We start from the raw sequence: 20,102 nt of genomic DNA, 5'->3' as shown, positions 1-20,102 counted from the left end.
GCTTACCACTGGCGTGATGCATCATGATGGTGCGATTTTAATCCTGGGCCAATTTTCCCCAAACGCACAACATATGCTTGACCGGGAATTGAACTAAAAATATTATTGGGCCATGGTCTTATGGTTCAACCGAGGTTTACTCAGTCAAATATAATAAAAATTATAAATATATATTAATAAAAAAGAGTTGTATTGCGAATGTTTTACCCTTTTTCTTTACACAAAATTGGTTAAAAAGACCAAAATCAACAATTTCTGGGTGAAAAAGGCATCTAGATTTTGATACTGTTTAAATGGATAAAAATGTAAAAATAGCCAGGATGTAAACAGTTTCATCCGGGCTCATTTTCAAATACTTTTTCTTATTTTTAATTTACACAGGATGCATCCAGTTTCATCCTCGCTATTTTTTATGTTTAAGCCAGGATAAATCCAGTTTCATCCTTGCTATTTTTTTTGTGTCCATTTCACCCATACTAAATGCTACTCGTCCATTTGAACCGTGTTTTAAAAATATTTGGACAAATGACCCATTTTCCGTTTTTTAGTAAGAAAACAGGGAGATCCTTAAGATTGACCAACCTAGGTTTACTCAGTCAAATATAATAAAAATTATAAATATATATTAATAAAAAAGATTTGTACTGCGAGTGTTTTACCCTTTTTTTAAGTAAGAAAATAGGGAGATCCTTAAGATTACATAGTTGAGTAATGGCTAGGGTGGCATTGGCAGGTGATTCATATGATGCAAAAAATAAAAAATCACCATTCCAAACGTTTGGTAAACCTTCCCTAATACTGACTGCTGCTAGATCTAAATCTCCTGATTAACCACTAACTCAAGTTGGCAAAGTGGTTAATTCGTTCACCTTTGGTTTGATGAGTCCCCCAAATCCTTTTGGAAACATTTAAGTTCGATTCTCCCCACCTAAAGGTGTTCAAAAGCATTTGTACATCAATAGGTTGAAGTTGGATCCTCCGCACCTACTTTTTTTTTTCCAGAAATATTTAAATATCATCAATGGGTTGAACCAGTTTGGACCGTACTAGGTCATCTGGTTTACCCTTTACCGTCGGGACCAGCTGGGTCACCCAATTTATAGGAAAAAAGACATGATTTGGGGATTTCATCGGGTCAATGATGAACCAGATGAGAAACATGACCGATTCGTTGATTGGATGGGTCATTCTCGGTTATACGGCCAGTTCCTATGAGATGTGGTATAAAAGATGTTTTGCCATGCCACATGGCATGGCAAACTAATTTTCCCACTATGGTAAAACCGGCAAATCTTAATAAACTAATATATTTTATTATGTTTTGTGGGACCCTTATCAATAAAAAATCTGATTGTTTAAGTTTGGTGGAGTCTTTATTAAATTTTAAGGATTATGTAATATTTTGTGGGACCCTTCTATAATAAAATCTGTTATAATAACTAAAAAGTAGGAGAGAAGAAGTACAATAAAAATTATAGAATTACCTAGCGATCTAGTGTCGACCGCTAGAGGTAGAGAAAAGACCGGGAGATCTACACTCAACCGAGCGGTCGAGACTCGACTACTCGGTAACTATTCGACCTGGCCTGGCTAAGTGGCAAATTTGCCACTTAGCCAGGCCAGTTTGCTTGTTTGGCAGCTCCATAGTGGGTGCAAAACTGGCAAATCTATTGAGTTGCCACACCCATATGAATCGGCCTACTTATACCTTTATTATGCGGCCCTAATGTAAAACATAACAACCAAGAAACCAAAAATAAAGTAAAAAAATAAAGGGTACATTATTTATATGTCCCTACTTTTGATACTCAATAATTATATCCTTACACATCAATAAATATGTCTTTACTTTTTAATAACCTTATCCATTTAAAATTATATTACTTTAATACCCTCACCCATATAATATTTTCTTTATTTCAAAAATGGAACAAATTTCTTCTTCTGCCACTTCACCACCACCACTAGCACCACCACCACAAACATTTAACTACCATTCCACCACCACCGTTCAACCACCACCACCTGCCAACCGCCACCACCATTAATATTCCACCACCACTCCACCATCACCAGTCCTCCACCACCACTAGTCCGCCGCCGCCACCACCACCGCTGGTTTAGATATTTTTGTATCAACAACAGTAGTTGATCCAAATAAAATAGAACCAACGGTAGAAATTGATCCAATTCAAGGGATCAACAACGGTAGTTGATCCAAAAAAAAGGATCAACAGTAGAAGTTGATCCATGTAAATGGAGTGAACTTGGCGTGAATCGAACACGCATCATCTGACATGAAGTCAGTCATGCTACCATTGCACCACAAGTTCAACATTGGAGAAAATTTACATGATTTAAACTACAAGCATGATTATACTAATCCAAGAAAATGTTGTTAACAAATAGGAGTTAAAAGGATCAACAACAGTAGTAGATCCCATAAAAAATTGGATCAACGACAGGAGTTGATCCCATAAATGGATCAACAACAATAGTTGTTCCCATAAACAATTGGATCAACAACAGTAGTTGATCCCATAAAAAATTGGATCAACGACAGGAGTTGATCCCATAAATGGATCAACAACAATAGTTGATCCCATAAACAATTGGATCAACAACAGTAATTGATCCCATAAAAAATTGGGTCAACGACAGGAATTGATCCCATAAATGGATCAACAACAATAATTAATCCCATAGAAAATTGGGAATTCCATAAAAAGGGATCAATAACAAGAGTTGATACTCGTGAAACTGAACATAAAGACTAAATCTTCCGAGAACAAAGACTAATTCTATTTGCGAGCTACCATCTCTCTAGCATTTATAAGTAAAATAATTCCATCCTAATTTAGCACCTGACTTAAGTCAGTCGTACAACTTGTATCTCTTAAAAAAATCAACTCGTACAAACACAAATGGACATACTTCACAATATCACCAATAATATTTCAGAAAATTTTTACTCAAGTGTCAAGACTAATAATAACCAATGACATAAGCTTATGTGAACTATCATACAAACATTCTCCTAATAGAAGTATGGACCTTGGAAATTTTCCACCAAAGAGAATCTACGGCATCCACTGGTTAATGAACATAATTTTAAATACTGAAGTAATAAGCAATAACCAAGCATTACCTTTGAATAAGTTAAACAACGAAGCAAAGAGGGGCATGTTTTCAACCTGATCATCAACCAAAAAGACTCCTTTCTCTATTCAATCCTAAACAAATTCAAGAAAACTATCACAACTAGCTAATGCCTGCACACACGAAAAACTCAAATCAGAAACTTCCTAAAACGGCCACATAAAAACACTAAATAAATACAGTTGAATTTTATATTAAAAAAAACTTATACCTGCAACCCAGGAACCAACATTAAGCTTTCTGAATATTCATCATCTCTATCAGGAATTGGCGATAACCGTCCTAAAAATCCAAATTAACCCCCACGCAGAGAGCAAGTTACAGGGATTATAGAAGGCAGTTTAATACATCAACCACTGCACTCCAACTTTAACTTATCCTGCTGACTAATACGACTGGAACCTCTTCTACTAACAACCTACTCTGCTACAAGAAACACCTCTTCCTACACCACGATATCCACCACTCTCGTTTCTATTAGACCCACCACCTCTTCCACCACTACCAGTCTTAGATGGAACAAAGTCATTTACCATTATTAATATATTAGAAAAAATCATTATCAAAGCGAAATTAAACAAGGTGAACACAAATCAACTAGATCGTTACCAGCAAACATTGGAAACAGAAATCATATAAAAAATATTGAAGACTGGAAACTGATATGTGAAATTGATTAAATAAAAATCCGAATTAAAATCATAAAGTAAACTCGTTTAAACACATAATCGATTGTTTACCGATTTAATTTTCATACCGATTGTTCTAGACCAGGATCACTAATCAACACAATCTGAAGAAGAACCTTCAATTGAGAAAACAAATATAAAAAATGAAGTAAAAATATATTCAAATACATACCTGCTCCACCACCACCGCCGCCACAGAAACCACCACTGACGTCATCGTTTCTTCTTGATCTTCAATAATTCGAACAAGTTCAATGCATATATTTGAATCTGATTTTAGAAATTAATCGACAGAAGAAGAAGGTCTCTCAAACAAGAATTTGTTTTTGATAGTAGGTTTCAATTGGAATAGCGAGTCAATTGCAAAGGTGGTAAAAAATAACACACACATATTAATAGATCTGTTTCTAATAGCGATGGACGTGGTGGTGGCGGCGGGCGGCGGAGCTGGTGGTGGTAGTTGCAGAGGTGTTGGTGGTTGTTGAAAGAGAAATATGAGAAGAAAGAAACGAAGTTTTGAGACATAAAAAAGAAGATAAGACACAGGGGTATATTTGGAAGTCAATAATTTGTTATTGGGTTCCTGATGGGCTTGTACAAGGAGAGGAATAAAATTATTGTGTGATAAGGATATTTGTAAGTGAAAACTATAGGGAGACCCATTCTCCCAGATTTTTCCACTGAGAAACCCACGGACAGAAAACTGAAGGCGCGCACCCATTTTTGGGGAAAAATTATTCTCACACCCATAATTTATAAAAAATTTGTTTTGTTATTTTTTCAAGCACTGAAATCAGCTGCCATCAACATCAACTGGGAAACGAATTTCTTCTTCCTATCTCTCTTATCTTGTTCTTCATTTTCAGATCTACTAGATTTAGAACAATAATTTCAGAAAAAACTATTTCAAAACAAAGGCTTGTTCTTCAATACAAGTCTGATCTGTTTCAAAATCTTGATAAAAGATGATTTTGGGTTACAAATTTACGATCAGTAGGCTTTCCTCTTCAAACCCATTGAAGATTTTTTCACAAAACACTGATAATCTTATCCTAATTCAGGGCTTTTCTCTTCACGGATGAAATTAATGACAAGGGAAATCATCATCGCTGGATTTATGGGGATTTAAACTACGAAATTGGTGTTGGTGAATGGTAGATGCATACAATTCTTAAGATGAGAATGAAGACGGTCTGATGGTCACAGATTTGTTGGATTGAATCTGCTGGTACTCACGATGGAATTTCCTGAGATAGTGGTCAAGTTGCTGGAAGAGATTAATGGCAGCATGAGATGAAATTGGCTGAATCGTTACAACATTTATGGTTTGAGTAAGTGAAGAAGAAAGGTTCCCATGCATGGATTCATGTGAACATTCTAGTTCGATCGCAGAACAAAGAAACGGTCAGCAACGTCATAAAATTTGAGAAGGCTTGGTACAGATGTGAACTCATTCTACAACTATAAATACAAAGTTAGGTTATAATGGTGGCTGTCAGGGGGATTTGCAGACGTAAATGGAGAACGTGTATTGATTCTTAATAATTTGTTATTTGTGTGTATTTCAAGGGTTTGTGAATGATTTCTGAAGACTAATTGAACCAGGGAAGATAATGATGTTGATGTTGATAATGGGTATTGAATGGAGTGTGTTTATGGGTTGTGAATGAATGAGGAATTGCAGTTACCAGTTTAGGCACACAACACGTTCGAGAAAAGGCCTTCAAGCTCATCTGATGCTAGTTGAGTTTGTCTACAATGGTAGCTGCTGCAATGGTGCTGGTGGTCTGTTTTACAGGGTTTCTGATGGGATGATTTTCGCAGACGGAACTGGTTTGGTTAGGAGGAGATGCTGCAAGTTGTTGAGCTAATTTTCAGCTGTAGAACGTGTGTTGTTATGGGTCTGTGTTGGTGATATGATGTTCATGGAAGAGATAGGAGCTGAGGTCTGAAACTGTGGTGATTTGGTTGAGCTATGGCAGTGAAAGATGTATGCTGCTACTGGCTTCCTTCTAAGGGTTAACAACTTGTTTTACATGATGTTTCAGCTGCTAACCAGGGACTGGGATTGAGTTATTTCTGCTGGTGTTCGAGTAATTGATGGAAGAGATAAAGTTACAACAATTCCAGTGGGGTTAGAAGGCATGGGCTTACCTGATTGTGTTAGTGCGATGAATTTGGATGAGTCATATTCTTAATTAATCTTGGTTCAGTGACGTTTGGGTCAGTTAATATGTCCAAAATTCTGTTGTGTGTCTAAAGAAATGATTGCATGATTTGTTTTGCAGATACAAAAGTGACTACATAATCTATCATGCAGCTGAAAAAATGGTTGCATAACCTATTATACATCTACAAAATTTGTTGCATAACGTGTTATGCAGTCCGAAAAATGATTGCATAACACGTTATACAACAACATTTTTGTTAGTATTGAAACCAACAAAAAACAAGGTTGCATAACTTGTCATGCACCTACAATAATATATACATAACATGTTATGCAGTCGTGAAAATGGATGCATAACCTGTTATGCATCCGAAAATATGACTGCATAATGCATTATGCATCGAGAAAATTGTCGCACAATCTTTTATGCATCGAGCAAATAGATGCATAACATGATATGCATCCGTAAATATGGATATATACTGCATTATGCATCAATTTTTTATACTCAAGAAGGGTGCGAAAACAATGGGTACATGACTTGTTATAGATGCATAACTTTGTTATGCAGATGCATAATTTGTTATGCAGTCGAGAAAATGGTTGCATAATTCGTTATGCGTCTGCATAATGCGTTATGCATCCTTTTTGGTGGCTGCATAATGGTTATGTATCAAGTTTTCGAAAATTTTGCCTAAAACGATGATCACCTCCAATTTTTTCATGAAAAACAAAAATTTGATATTGTTGTTTGTACTCGTTGCGTAGCTCTCTTTAAAAGATTTCCAACCATATAAAATTTGTAAATTTCTAAGGTGCGGATTTTTAGATATGTTATGTCCAAGTTGAGTTGTCAATTATACCCCTGATGCATAACTCAGTCATGCAGATGCATAATCCGTCATGCAGAAGTTTTTAATAATTTCATATAATTATGGGTGTCACGGAAATAATTATGGGTGTCACAGTACCCAAAATTAATTATGGGCCTGAGAATGCGAATTTTTTTTTTGGGTCTCCCCCTAATTTCTCCTGTTTGTAAAACCCATCAAAAGTTAGGACAATAATTCAGTTTCCACACAAATAAAAATAAGCTGTTGTTCAAAGGAAGAAGAAAAAAGTTAGAAAAGATGAAAGAGAGTTAGTCGTACACCTCTTTTCACCCACCTTAATTATTGAATAAAAACCACCTTATTTTGGTCAAAACCACTAAATCTCTCTCAATACCACCTTTCCTATTCAAATCTACCTTTCTCCCTGATTTCTCCCCCTTATCGTTTTATTTCTTCTAGTTTCTTCCTAAGCCCGTTATTTTTCTCTTAATTCTGTGATTTTTGTAAGGTTCTCCTATGTTTCCTATAACTCAGTGAACAATTCTGGTTCTTCTACTATCATTGTTCTAATTTTTTCTTATCTTTTCTATCTATGATGCACTTGTTTTACCAATTTCTTCTGAGTTTTAAACTTTTGAGTTTTGAAAAGAAGAGAAGCAAAAGGATTTTCGTGATTTTGAGGTTTTGCGCCCTCTATGTAGGTGATTTGATTTTGCCTTTAGAGTTTTTTCCCTTCTCTTCTCTATTGTTTTCTCTCATGGAGATAGATCAGATGTGTCAATTGTTAAATCAACTAGAGTTAAATCTTAACTCAAAAAAAATCCTTTGTTAATCAACTTCTTGGGATTATTTCTCTTAATAAACATGCAGATCGAGTTATGGCCTCAAGTAATAGCAACAAAGGAGACGACACATGGGTTGATGAAGGCTTAGCATCTCCTCCTGCTTGGTGTTGTTGAAGATTCAAAGAGGCATAATAGTCTCCCGAAGACTGATGGTTATAACAACTTACCGGAAGATGAAGTTGGGATTCAGTTAATTTTCTTTGTGATCTCTTGGATGGTCTTAACATCTCCGACGACGAGCTCAAAATCAGTCCAGCTACAATTCATTGCAGTCCGTCAATTTATGATACTGAAAATCTAGAGAATTTTAGCTGTTTTATGACCACTGGCACCAATGAACACTGTGACCTAACTTTGAGTGAAGTCGGCGACGAGTCTTTTAAAGTTAGAATAACTAACGGCCTCCGTTTGTCGGAGTATGTTCCTGCAAATCCAGAGATTTATAACAGTTTCCCGGTAACCGGTACAAATGATTCCGGTGACCTAATTCAAGGCGAAGTCTGCGACGAATCTCTCTTGGTCATCTTAGGTCAAGTCAACTTACGGTCTCGTCAAAGTCAATGGGAGGGTCAAATAAATCTCGGTGTTGGACAAATCAGTAACTGGGTCAAGCTAATGGTTCTTACTGCTAATGATTTCTATCGGTATTTTTCCCTCATCTTCCTCTTTGGAACTAGTGTCCTTTCTTATATGAATGCTGTGATGATTTATACTCTTATAATTCTAAGACAAGCTCAACATGACTACTACTTCTTTGGTTTGGATGAAAATGATAACAATGTTGGTTTGTCTATGATAACTTCTTTGGGTCTTAGTTATTCATTAAACCCCGATGAAGCTGATTTGATTAGTTACCTGGATCATAAGGGTTATTGCTGTCTAGGAAGAAATCTTAAAGATAGTCTTGTGCTTAAAGGTTTTTATAGAGCTTCTCAGGATCTTGCAAACATGAAAACTGATGCCTTTAGACAGATAAAACTGGATGATTACTTGTTTTCTCGTGAATGGAAGTGTTTTACTATCTCTGACTTTGGGAAGTATGTTACTTGTTGGATGAATCTCTTGGATGATGACCTTGTGCTATGGATTTATTATCCTGGAGATTGTTTGAGCATTAGCATTATTATGGTTGTTAATCTTCTTTGGCCTGTAACTTTTCTGAAAATTAGATTTGTATCCTTGTGGGGCTATTAAGATAATTGATCAGTGTGAGGAGAACTATAACAACTTCAATCAGAATCATAAAGATGATCTTGCTCCTACTTGCACTTGTATTTTCTTCTATAAGCCTTTACTCAGTAGAGTTATTGCTTCCAGACAGATAGAATTAGATCTTTACTGGTTCTCCCGTGTGTGGAATGACTTGACTTTGCTGACCCACATGGAGTATGATTTGAGTCGAATGTTTACTACGGAGGATGATGTTATTGGGCTGGCTTATTATATCAGTGGTTTATTAAGTGATTGCACTGGTAAGGATGGAAGTCTGTTCTGGTCAGTTGTATGTCCGAGTGGTTCTTTATTTTCTCAAATTAGAGCTGTAGGAATTACTAATTTCTCTTCTCGGCATGTGGTTGAGGTTATGCGTATCTTATTTAGGTTGGTTGCTTCTAGAAGTATTTCTTCAAATCAGTCTACTCTCTCGAGTACTTGGGATGATTTGCTTGTCTTCAGATGACACTTATGTTGGAAATACCTCTATGTTAGACCTTTTAGCCAGTTTACACCTTCAAGGGCTAGGGCAGTTAGTACATATGATGGGCACAGGTGGAAGATGAATCTTGTTAGTGATCACAAGTGGTTTGGTTGTATGTTTCTATGGTTTTCTACCTATTTCTGGAAGAAGTTAGAGGAATTTTACACTATGTTCTTTTTTTCCCATTCAGTATACTTTATGGAATTCTTGGAGTGTTATGTTGGACCTCGACTCTCACTTATGTTGGGAATACCTCGACATCAAACCTTTAAGCCAGTTTACTCCTTCGACGAGGGCTTGGGCAGTCAGTACATATATCTGGCATAGGTGGGATTTGTTTTTCTTCGATGTTCACAAGTTGAAGGATGTTCTACTGTTTGGAGGGAACTCGTCTTGCTTCACCTTTGTTATGGGGGGAAAGATGCAACTTTATATGTCACGCGTGGCTCATTTATGAGAATTAAACGTCAACATATTCACGTCTTGAAAGAGGCTCCGGTAGCAGTACACTATAATCATGGTCGGAGTGGGGCTGATGAAGACTTGGCAGACACAATTGTTTCCTTCTCGGTACTCGACCGAGTGAGGAAATCTACTCAACTACTTGGTAGCATTGGCTCTTGTCTAGACACATATCTGTATTTCCCTTTTATTGCATTTACTTTGTGTTCTTATGTTAATTATTGTAATGGTTCAGCCTCCAGTTTAGTGTCTACTAACTGTGATGGTTAAATTTGTAAAAATTTGATTATAAAAAGGAAAAAAAAAAAGAAAAAAAAAAAAAAGTTCAAAGGAAGAAGAAAAAAGTTTGTGCAACCAACACAAATTATATCTCATGCAACAATAATGCAACTCTATTAGGATTCAAGAATCCCACTTCTTTTATTTTGTTTGTTTTGGTCGCACTATTGGATGTTACATGTATAGGTCCGCCCCACCACAAATCCACATCAAACATGGTATACTTGAGAATTAAATCAAATCAAATCAACAAAAAGAAACCCTTCGGTAGAAAGCTCATCATAAGTATTCACTTGATAATCTTTCCAGTATTCACTTACTCTTGTCGTTTATGGAAACTTTCCGGTGGATGTCTTGATCATTATTTCCATATCTAGTAATAATCTTTTCTTTCTTTTTTTACTGTTTATGTTAAGTTCAATGATTCCTTGCCCAATTTTGTTTGTCCATTTCAAGTAAACAGAGATGACGTGGTTTCAAGTAAACGGAGATGACATGGTATAGGACAAATAGGAGTGTTCAAGAATCGAAATATTTCTGCCAGCGTGTCGCTTTTCCTTCGAATATGCTTCTTCGCCACTCGCATTAAATGTGCCCCAATACCCCAGGGTGGAGCCAAGAATTGCGGTATGGGGCGTAAAATTTGCTATGGATGCAAAATATTTTTGCTACGGGTTGTAAAAATACAAAAATAGGCTTACATATATAAAAAAAAGTTTCTAACTAAGTCTAAAAAGACTTTTGCTAGTGAAATAATCTATTGGCCCAAAAATTTGACGATGTTGGTATGCAGTTATGTTATACTATAAGTAGAAAAAATGTGAATATCCAATCGTTCGGATGCGCGTCTGACGCTAACGCTGACATCACACATAATAAACGCTTCAGTTAACACAATATTTCTTAATCAGTTTTATGTTTGTACCAGAACCAAAAATGAAATCACAAAATTGTTAAAATGACCAAAATCCATAATTTTTGGGTGAAAAAGACATGTAAAATTTGATACTGTTTAAATGGACGAGAATGTAAAAATAGACAGGACGTAAACAGTTTCATCCTACCCATTTTCAAATATTTTTTCTTATTTTTAATTTACATCAGGATGCATCCAGTTTCATCCTCGCTCTTTTTTAAGTTTAAGCTAGGCTGAATCCGGTTTCATTCCTACTGTTTTTTTGGTGTCCATTTCACCCATACTAATTTTTAGTCGTCCATTAAAACCATGTTTTAAAAATATTTGGACAAATGACCCATTTTCCGAAATGAAATTCAAACCTTTAAGTGTAAAATGGTCTTGTTGTGGCGAGCCTAGAGTGCTGTGTTGTGCCAGCAATTAAATGAGCTTATTACCCTAACTTTTTACTAAGGGCAACTTTAACTGTATGAATGTATAAACATCCACATCTTAAGAATAATCCTTGTAATAGGGATGGTCACAGACTTGCAAATATTTTTTCATTATGGAAAATTTAGATAGACATCTACAAATTTGAACCGACATTATCATTTTTGGAGGTATATTGAAAAAGATTATATATTGTGCAGCCAAACACCAACCTGATTGATTTTAAAATTAAATAAAACAAATGAAAAAGATAAAGAAAAAAACAAATAACTATTTTTTCCAACATGACACTAAATGACCAGATAGAATATCCGGTCGTCCGATGTCTGGATGGATACTCCATATTGACTCCCTCAAATGTGAGGAGTACTTACCGGACCTTTTGGAGTATTTTTGTTGCCATTGTAGTATTTTTTTATCCATATCTTGTAGATCATCGTAGACTTATGGATGAAATATTGATAATTTTTTTGGTGGGGGCGTTTTTCGTAGGGAGCATGAGGCACAAATGATATGTTGACACATGTATTTGATATTAATGAACTATAATTCTAAAAAGTGGAAATTAAGTGTTTGGCTCTCCCCTCATTCTCTCTTACTCAAATGGTCTTTGGCTTAAAACTCAATTTTAAAAAAATTAACTCATTTTATTGAAATGACCCTTAAAAAAGAAGGAGGGCCATTCGGATAAAGATGTATGATGATGTTATCAAATGATAAACTATATCCTTTAAGGTATAATCGTCATGCCAACTTAAACATAACATGTTTCACAAATCATACGTAAGAATTCGACAAATTTTATATATTTGGCAAGCTTTTTGAAAGACCTACACAACGAGTGTAAATACCACTATCAAATTTTCGTTTCATGAAATTTTTTATGCACTAAATATTTTTTTTTGTAGTGTGCAGACAATATGCACACTGATTTTATGTGCAGGAAATATACACGCTGATTTCTGTACATAATTTTTAAATTTTCTTCATATTTTATAGTGTGCAGGTAATATGCACATTGATTTCTGTAAATATTTTTTTAAATTTTCTTCATATTTTATAGTGTGCAGGCAATATGCACACTGATTTTTATCAAGACTGAATTGGGGGCCATGGAAACTAATTGGGGGCCATGACACATTTTATACCCACACCCAAAAATATATGGGGCTTCAAAAAATGAGGATGAAATACCTATTTTATCCTTATCTAATAAAAAAAAAACAGTTTGAGTCGTCAATATTAGAGATGTATAAAAAAACGACTCTCATTTAATATGAAAGGGTCGTCCGTATATAGTAATGCTTAACTGACGACCCTTAGAGTGATAGCTACAGAGAGTAAAATTTTTTTTAGTCGTTTGGTTCTAAATATATAGAATTAACGACTTTATATGACCTAAAAGATGGAGTCGTCATCTTTTAGGAACCTCATTGACGATTTTTCATAACTGAACAATGGAGTCGTTTATTTTGGTGTCAATTCATTGACGACTCTACAGGGTCGTTAGTTAATTATACCCACGACCTAACGACCCTCACACTGAGCTGTTGCATAGTGACTATGAATCGACCACTTGGAGCACCATTCATGCGATTTGAAGAGTATAGGAAGTTTACCTGATTGTTTAGATCTTGGGGTTCCTCATTCTGAGTGTTGGTTCCTTCATTTTGAGCAATGAGATCTTCATTTGCACCATTTTTCATAGCTTCCTCTATCAACATCTCCTCATCAAACATCCAATCCATATGATTAGTTGAGACAATCTTGCAATCAACGAAATCATTGTTGTTGTTTGAAGCTTCACCAACATCATTTCCTCCACTAGAATCACTCATTTCAAATAACCCTAAGTTTTCCCCCAAAACTCAACTTCTTCTTCTCCACAACACAAAAACACAATTTTTCTTTTATCAAATTTTTATCCCTAAATCTGATTTTAATCTACCCAAATTAATTAACAACTAATCAACACTCAATTAACACTAATAATCCAGGGGTAGTTTAGCCATTTCTAAAAAAGTGGGATAAGGGATAACTCCCAATTACTATTTCATGAGCATTTTTGTCCTGTAGTTAGAGGTCCCCAATTACTATTTCAGGGCCCCCAATTCAGCTAGGATTTTTATGTGCATGCAATATGCACACCGATTATTTTGGTAATCCTACTTCCTATAATATTCTAGGGCCACTAAAATAATTTGCAAATTTTATTAAATAACTCTGGGGCCAAAAGAGTAGGACCCATAATTTCAAGGGTCATAAGAATAATTTCTCTTCTAAAAATATAAAAAAAATGTATTTTTGGAGAAAAAATTTGTTTTCTTAATTGGTGTTGGTATTTTTGGAAACATAATTCATTAATATCAAATACATGCTTCATACGAGTTTCCCTATTAGAAGGCATCCGGGGTTATCTGATAGGCCGGGGCAGCAGACAGGTGATCTTTTCGGGCACATAGGATCCAGAGCCATTCAACCCTACCACCATTTCTCCCTTGTTATTTATTCCCTTCGATCTACTCTTTTCTTTTCTAAAGCATAGGGAACCCAATCCACTATCCCTTCACTCGAGTTTCTTCCTCACCTAAATTCTCATCTTATCTGAATTTATAGAGAATATACAAAGGTCTCAAAATGATCTCTCAACAACAAGACAGATATCCAAGAAAAGAAATTCAAGAGAACAACCAAGGAAATAATGGTTCGATCAACAACAACAAGAGAGAATCGTTAGAACTTAGCCTTGGTAGAACATCTAGCAGCAGGGACGATTCGAAGGATGAGTATGAGCAAACAAAACACACATTCCACAAGATCTATACATGCAACTACTGCATGAGGAAGTTCTATAGCTCACAAGCTTTGGGTGGTCATCAAAATGCTCACAAGAGAGAAAGAGGACTAGCTAGAAGGTACCGTTCCCATGAGTTAATGAGTACTACGAGTTTACCCTACCCCTATATTCATGCTACTCCATCAACATTTGATGTAAGTAGTCAGTCAATGGTCGTGCAAAACCCTAACACATTAAAAGGAAGCACCGTTGGCCATTTTGTAGATGTGGAAGCCTCAAGTAATATGATATGGCCTGGAAATTTTCATGTTGATTATCATCATCAGCCCAACCAGCCAGTGTTCTCAAATGGTCAATCGGCATCAACCAATGATCATTCACTTAATCTGAATCTCAGTCTTTGATACCCTGAGCCACAAATGCAACATAGTCAAAATGTCACCTGTTTCAGTTGGATATGGTGGTTGGCCCTTGTAGTTTCGAAGCGTCAAACCTGTGTGTTTTTTTTTTTTTTTTGAAAGATACCTCTGCGTTGTGTTGATTGAAGTTAAATATTAAATGTGTCAGCGTTTATATATACACTAAGATACATCAGAGGCATGCACTTGTTGGTAATACATAAGCGACTGTTGTCCCTCGATTCATTTCTTGTCGGAATTTCTTTTAGTTTCACTGTGATGCTGCTGCACTTCACTTGTTTAGTTTATTTTCTGTCATCCTCGGCTGTTGCCAATGTTTTTATGGTAGTACAATTCTCTTCCAACAAGTGAAATCTCCAGCAGAAAAGTATTTTCTCTTCATTCAATTAACTTCTTGCTTGCTGTAATGGGGAGGAGGAGATTATCCGTCACTTGTTAGGAAAATTGTGGAAGGAAAGTTACATTAGAGTTCATGAAGGAAACACAATTGATATACTTGTGGTGCTCTTCTGATAAAGACAGATAGACATCTTCAAGGATGTGTTCAGTTTCGTAGGCCTTGTTTCATTGGGAAACAACTGTTATGTTGTGTAATCTCTATTTTTCTTCTTCTTTTGGGCCCTTGTGACCATGCATTCTAAAAACAATCTTTTTCAATATATTCTTTTAGAAACTGTTTTGAGGCATACATTTATCTAAGTTTGGCTGAAAAGTTATCAGCCGAACCTAAATAAAAACATAGGTTATCAACCGAACCTTGAATATGCCTCAAAATATGTTTCTTCTTTTAATTTCAAAGAAAAAAATAAAACATATAATTTCATGTAACAACCAAATATAAACAGGAAATTCAAAAAAAAATGAATGCAATACGAATGCAAAGCCCAAAATTTTATACTTAACTCAATTTGCTTAAATTGAAGTATACATAAGGTATAATAAAAGTAGTATATATCGGATGCTCAATGGGATATTCTCTTCAAATGTGGTAACAAAACTTAATGAACGCATAATTGGGGATATTTTTATTAATTGGGAATATAGGAAAAAGACAAAAATGAGATTTAAATAGTAAATCAAGATCATCCCCTATCCGATTAATTTATATAGTTCATAATCTACCCCTTACTAATTATGTTTATTGGTTAAATATAACGGTCCGCGAGTTATAACCCCAAATGTGTCACTATCCATCCATAAAAAACCCATCAAAACAAAAGTAACACAAAAACCCCAAAGAATTTGATGAAACATCATAGAATTTGATGAAACCAATTTTGAAATTTGGGGTTCTTGTATCAAGTTTTAAAAATTTGGGGTTTTTGTATCAATTTTGTTTAAGATGGAGTTTTAATGGATCCCAACATTTGAATGAGGTTTTTATACCACAAGTTTGGTCACCTTGGGTTTTTATGACTAGTTTTGTAAATATAATTAGTTACTTTAATAGATTAGTTTGATAATCATTAGAATAAAATCATTATCATTGAATTTGTTGATGCAACAACATCAAGTCAAGATATTTATGATCATGAAGGTTTAGGTGAAGAACCAACCTAGGAAAGTAAACAAGCTGAACATGCATATAAGTGCTCCAGTTACTCATATATAGGTATAAATGTATTGAAATTTGTTTTTTTTTCATTGAATTCGCCATTGTTGCGCCTGAAAAACTCAGTGTCGGCATGGTAAAAGTATGAATACCATGCCGGCAGTGACCAAATCGGCATGGTATTCTTACTTTCACCATGTCGATACACAATATCCCCCAATTTTGAAATTGTAAGTACACTGCCGGAACCGGAAGTTCAATATCGAGCATGCTGGTACTAGTGCCAGCATTGTCGATTCCCAAGTGTACCGTGCCGGTTTGAAGACAAAAACATACATAAAATTTGTCTGAAATAGCAAGTATCGGCATGGTATTCATCCTAAAAACCATGCCGGCACTAGTATCAGCATGGTATTCATCCCTAAAAACCATGCCGACAATAGTATATGCATGGCATTCATCCCTAAAAACCATACCGGTACTAGTATCAGTATGGCATTCATCCTAAAAACCATGTCGACACTAGTATCGGCATGGTATTCATCCTAAAAACCATGACGGCACACAAAAACAGTAGAGTATTCATCAGTTTATTATTCTAACCCAAATGAAGTTTTAAAACAACAACAACACTTTAAATATGAGTGGGTATCATGTACCTTCTCAATGAAGCCATTTCTTCTTATTCTTCTTGCTCAACAACAATTCAATTTAACCTATATTTAAGAACTTGTTAGGGTTTCATTTTTATTTTTAGTTTTAAATTTTAATTTAGATGAAAGGGTATTTTAGTATTTTCGCCCCAAAAAAACACCCCTTAACGGACACTAATGGGGTTAGTAATTCATATCCCTCGATTAAAAAAAGAATCACCCAATTGCGCGTTCAACTTAATGGAGGCTTCTATATGAGTTTCTGCACGAAGAGTGGACACTTACGACATCAAATACCATGTAAATCTTGATTCTTGGAAGTACACATTGCAAAGGCTACTCTGTGTGAGTTGCTCACATTACGTTTTCTCTTTGTTTTCTCTCTGTCTAGTAAGATTTTCTTTGTTTTCTCTCTGTCTAGTAAGATTTTCTTCAGATAAACTAAATATATACACAAAATTGGTTAAAAAGACCAAAATCAACAATTCCTGGGTGAAAAGGACATTTAGATTTTAATACTGTTTAAATGGACAAAAATGTAAAAATAGCCAAGATGTAAACAGTTTCATCCTACCCATTTTCAAATACTTTTTCTTATTTTTAATCTACATCACGATGCATCCAGTTTCATCCTTATTATTTTTTAAGTTTAAGTCAGGATGAATCCAGTTTCATCCTTGCTACTTCTTTAGTGTCCATTTCTCCCATACTAATTTTTACTCGTCCATTTGAACCATGTTTTAAAAATATTTGGACAAATGACCCATTTTCCGAAATATATATTGAACGTTTGGTATGAGAACCCAGGAACTTTCAATTATTTTAAGACTACGAAAATGAAGTAAAATTACATTTGAGATGGAAAAGAGCCTCAAAGAAGCAATGGATCAGACAACCCAGTCAGGTAAGCATCCTGGTCAACCCTCTTATTATGATGATAATTTTTTCTATTTGTCAATCTTGAGGTGAAAAGAAGGAATAATAAACAATCCAAGCCAAAGCCTAAGAGCCTCTCCAATAGAATATGTGTGAAGGAAAAAGTCCTAATCCACGTAGGATCCACAACCATATTTATAAAAAATCATCTCCAACCCATTGATGTGAAGATGATGTGACAAAGAAAAAGTTAGACATCCTCTAGGTGAACCTCTAGTTTTAGACATTCACTTAGAGGATGTCTTCTCATCCTAGTCATACTTTTGTTAATAAAAATTACTGAAAAATATAAATGGAAAGGATCTTAACCAATTGTATGCCTACAAATAAGTAAACAAATAGTAGAAAACTTTATGGGTTGGAGATAAAACTTCATTTTTCCTAATATTTAGGATTTTATACTCAAATGATGTCTTAAAAATGATGCCACATATGAAATATTCACACTCACCATTGGAGAAGCTCTAAGTGTGGTGCGGACGGCTAAGATTTTGGTAGCTCTGTTTCAAATACCTATGGTGAGCAAAGTAATGGCCTAATTGTGTTGAGTAGTGCGCCCTTATCGGTGTGCCCAAGAATTGATGAAATCGCATAGCTAAAGAGAGAAAAAGAAATAATCATCGTTTGCCAATATTCAGCAGGTTCTATCAAATATATATGATGACCTCAAGAAAACAGGCTGCTTGAGTTTTCCACCATTGCCATTTTTGACTGCTTCAACCCAAGGTTTAATTGAAACTGTTTCATCATGGCCGCACCATCTCCATTGCCTTATACTGCTCCACTCACTTTGTATGTCTTACCACTCCTGCATCGTTGTTCCATTCCCCGAGGATGCCGTTTTATGCATCACTGAAGACATCTATCCAAAATGGAGTTCTTTTTCCAGGATCTACTGACAATATTGATCCCTATATATTCTGGAAGAATTTTGAAACGTTTCAACACACCAGGATGGCTATACATAATCACATATGCTCCCAACTTAAATTTGAAAATAGCCAACATGATGTTAGTCCAAGGTTCATCATGGGAATGCTTTTGCTTTCTTAAATATTGAACAGAAGGAGGGAAAAAAACACTATCATGAAGTGGAAAATCCATTCGAAGAACAAGGGCATTACCAAAAGGAAACTAGAAGCTTTACCCTAAACAGAAGAGAACATCATTGTGGTATAAAAAATTATAGCTGTGGTTCCTATCCTGATAAAAGTGTGTTGTTCTTAATGAAACCAAGTTTCTTCTCAAAGTTACGAAGCTTGCTGCCAGCCAATCTTAATTTATAAGCAGAGTTTTTGTATTCAAGTTATTGTGTGCAGGTTTTTTAATGAAGATTTAAGAAGATTTGAAGACAAAGAAGATATTGAAAATCTGACTTGGTTTTAAAATCTTTGGTATGCACAATACTTGTTTCGGTAAAAGAGGATCCAATTGATAATCGGTTTATCCTTGTGGTAGATTGGATTGATTAATTGAGTAGATCGACATCAACACGATTCTTAGGATTAAAGGTGTTGTTGTCTTAATCTTAATCGGTTACCTTTGGGTGATTGAATATAAGATAGATGTAAAGACCCGACGAAGGATTTTATGTTGAGATAAACGGAAGAGCCTTTGTCCGACTCATATCACTTGGTTGAATAGAATTGATACCAAACAGATTTGTTGTTCCTATACTGTTTGGAATACGAACCAAAGGAATTTTTCCAAGTACGTAACTTATTTATAAGTTGGAGGCGTGGGAATACATAAGGAACTAGGTGAACTATAGGGTTAGTTACTTGGTCTCAACTATACGAAGTTAGTGTAATTTTGTGTAGCGGCTTAATCCTGAGAGTATTCAATTCTAGACTAGGTCCCGGGGTTTCTCTGCATTTACGGTTTCCTCGTTAACAAAATCTTGTTGTGTCATTTACTTTTATTTTCCGCAGTATAATTGTTTTATTATAATTAAAGTAAATTACACAAACGTTAATTCCTATTTATTTGATAAGCAATGCTATTGTTTTTGGTTAAGTCTGAATCTTTGTATCAAGTAAACATACTTCGTTGTTGTATTGTCTCGATCTCGTATCCATAGACGATCACACGAAGTGTGAACCGATTAGTTGTATTGTCTCGACTCAGTCCAGAGACAATCACTTTCGGAGAAAGGACTTATAGGTAGGAAAAGTATTAGCTTGAGGTATATTTGGGTACCCTCGCCTTTTCACTACCTATATCTGAATGCGAATCTAAACCTAGTTTTTTCGAGCGCTCTCATT

At 35.3% G+C, this 20,102-nt stretch overlaps 1 protein-coding gene across 1 annotated transcript; it reads left to right on the top strand.

Annotated features, from left to right (window-relative positions):
- The first annotated feature begins 14,118 nt into the window (after nucleotides 1-14,118).
- Nucleotides 14,119-14,682, top strand: LOC113326528 (zinc finger protein 7-like). Its single transcript, XM_026574240.1, has one exon. It carries the CDS (start codon nucleotides 14,119-14,121, stop codon nucleotides 14,680-14,682), a length of 564 nt encoding a protein of 187 aa, XP_026430025.1.
- Nucleotides 14,683-20,102: the final 5,420 nt, after the last annotated feature.

The sequence above is a fragment of the Papaver somniferum genome, unplaced genomic scaffold (assembly GCF_003573695.1).
Source record: "Papaver somniferum cultivar HN1 unplaced genomic scaffold, ASM357369v1 unplaced-scaffold_10, whole genome shotgun sequence".
In the NCBI taxonomy this organism is placed as follows: Eukaryota; Viridiplantae; Streptophyta; class Magnoliopsida; order Ranunculales; family Papaveraceae; genus Papaver; species Papaver somniferum.
Note: the sequence above shows the minus strand (reverse complement) of the source record. Positions and strands in the feature narration are given on the sequence as shown.